Raw genomic sequence first — 326 nt, forward strand, 5'->3', positions numbered from 1 at the left:
ATGATTTGATATACTTCGTGTCCCTGAATTGTTACAGTGGTTCGGAAATCTCGTGACTCCGTCTTGGTGGGACGATCTCTGGCTAAACGAAGGCTTCGCGAGCTTTGTGGAGTACATGGGCGTGGACTACGTACATCCGGACTGGAAAATGGTAATAATGGATTCAGTACATCACGTCATCAGCTCAGTAAAGGTTATACATATGAAAGTTTGGTTAATATATCCTTCATCAAAGCGACTTTAATAAATGTGTTATACAAGATAACAATATTATATCACAGTAATTACAGTAACAATAACTCGTTATAAAGTTATACAAGATAACA

At 37.4% G+C, this 326-nt stretch overlaps 1 protein-coding gene across 1 annotated transcript in view; it reads left to right on the forward strand.

The window, feature by feature from the left end:
* LOC110448708 (aminopeptidase N-like) overlaps window positions 1–326 on the forward strand; it is a gene marked incomplete at both ends in the record, with an annotated part of 37285 nt that overhangs the window by 22896 nt on the left and 14063 nt on the right. Inside the window, one exon of the mRNA XM_021495094.1 lies at window positions 38–151. Within this exon, the coding sequence (XP_021350769.1) occupies window positions 38–151 (114 nt within the window). The remainder of the gene's footprint in view (window positions 1–37; window positions 152–326) is intronic.

The sequence above is a fragment of the Mizuhopecten yessoensis genome, unplaced genomic scaffold (genome assembly GCF_002113885.1).
Source record: "Mizuhopecten yessoensis strain PY_sf001 unplaced genomic scaffold, ASM211388v2 scaffold4167, whole genome shotgun sequence".
Lineage (NCBI taxonomy): Eukaryota > Metazoa > Mollusca > Bivalvia > Pectinida > Pectinidae > Mizuhopecten > Mizuhopecten yessoensis.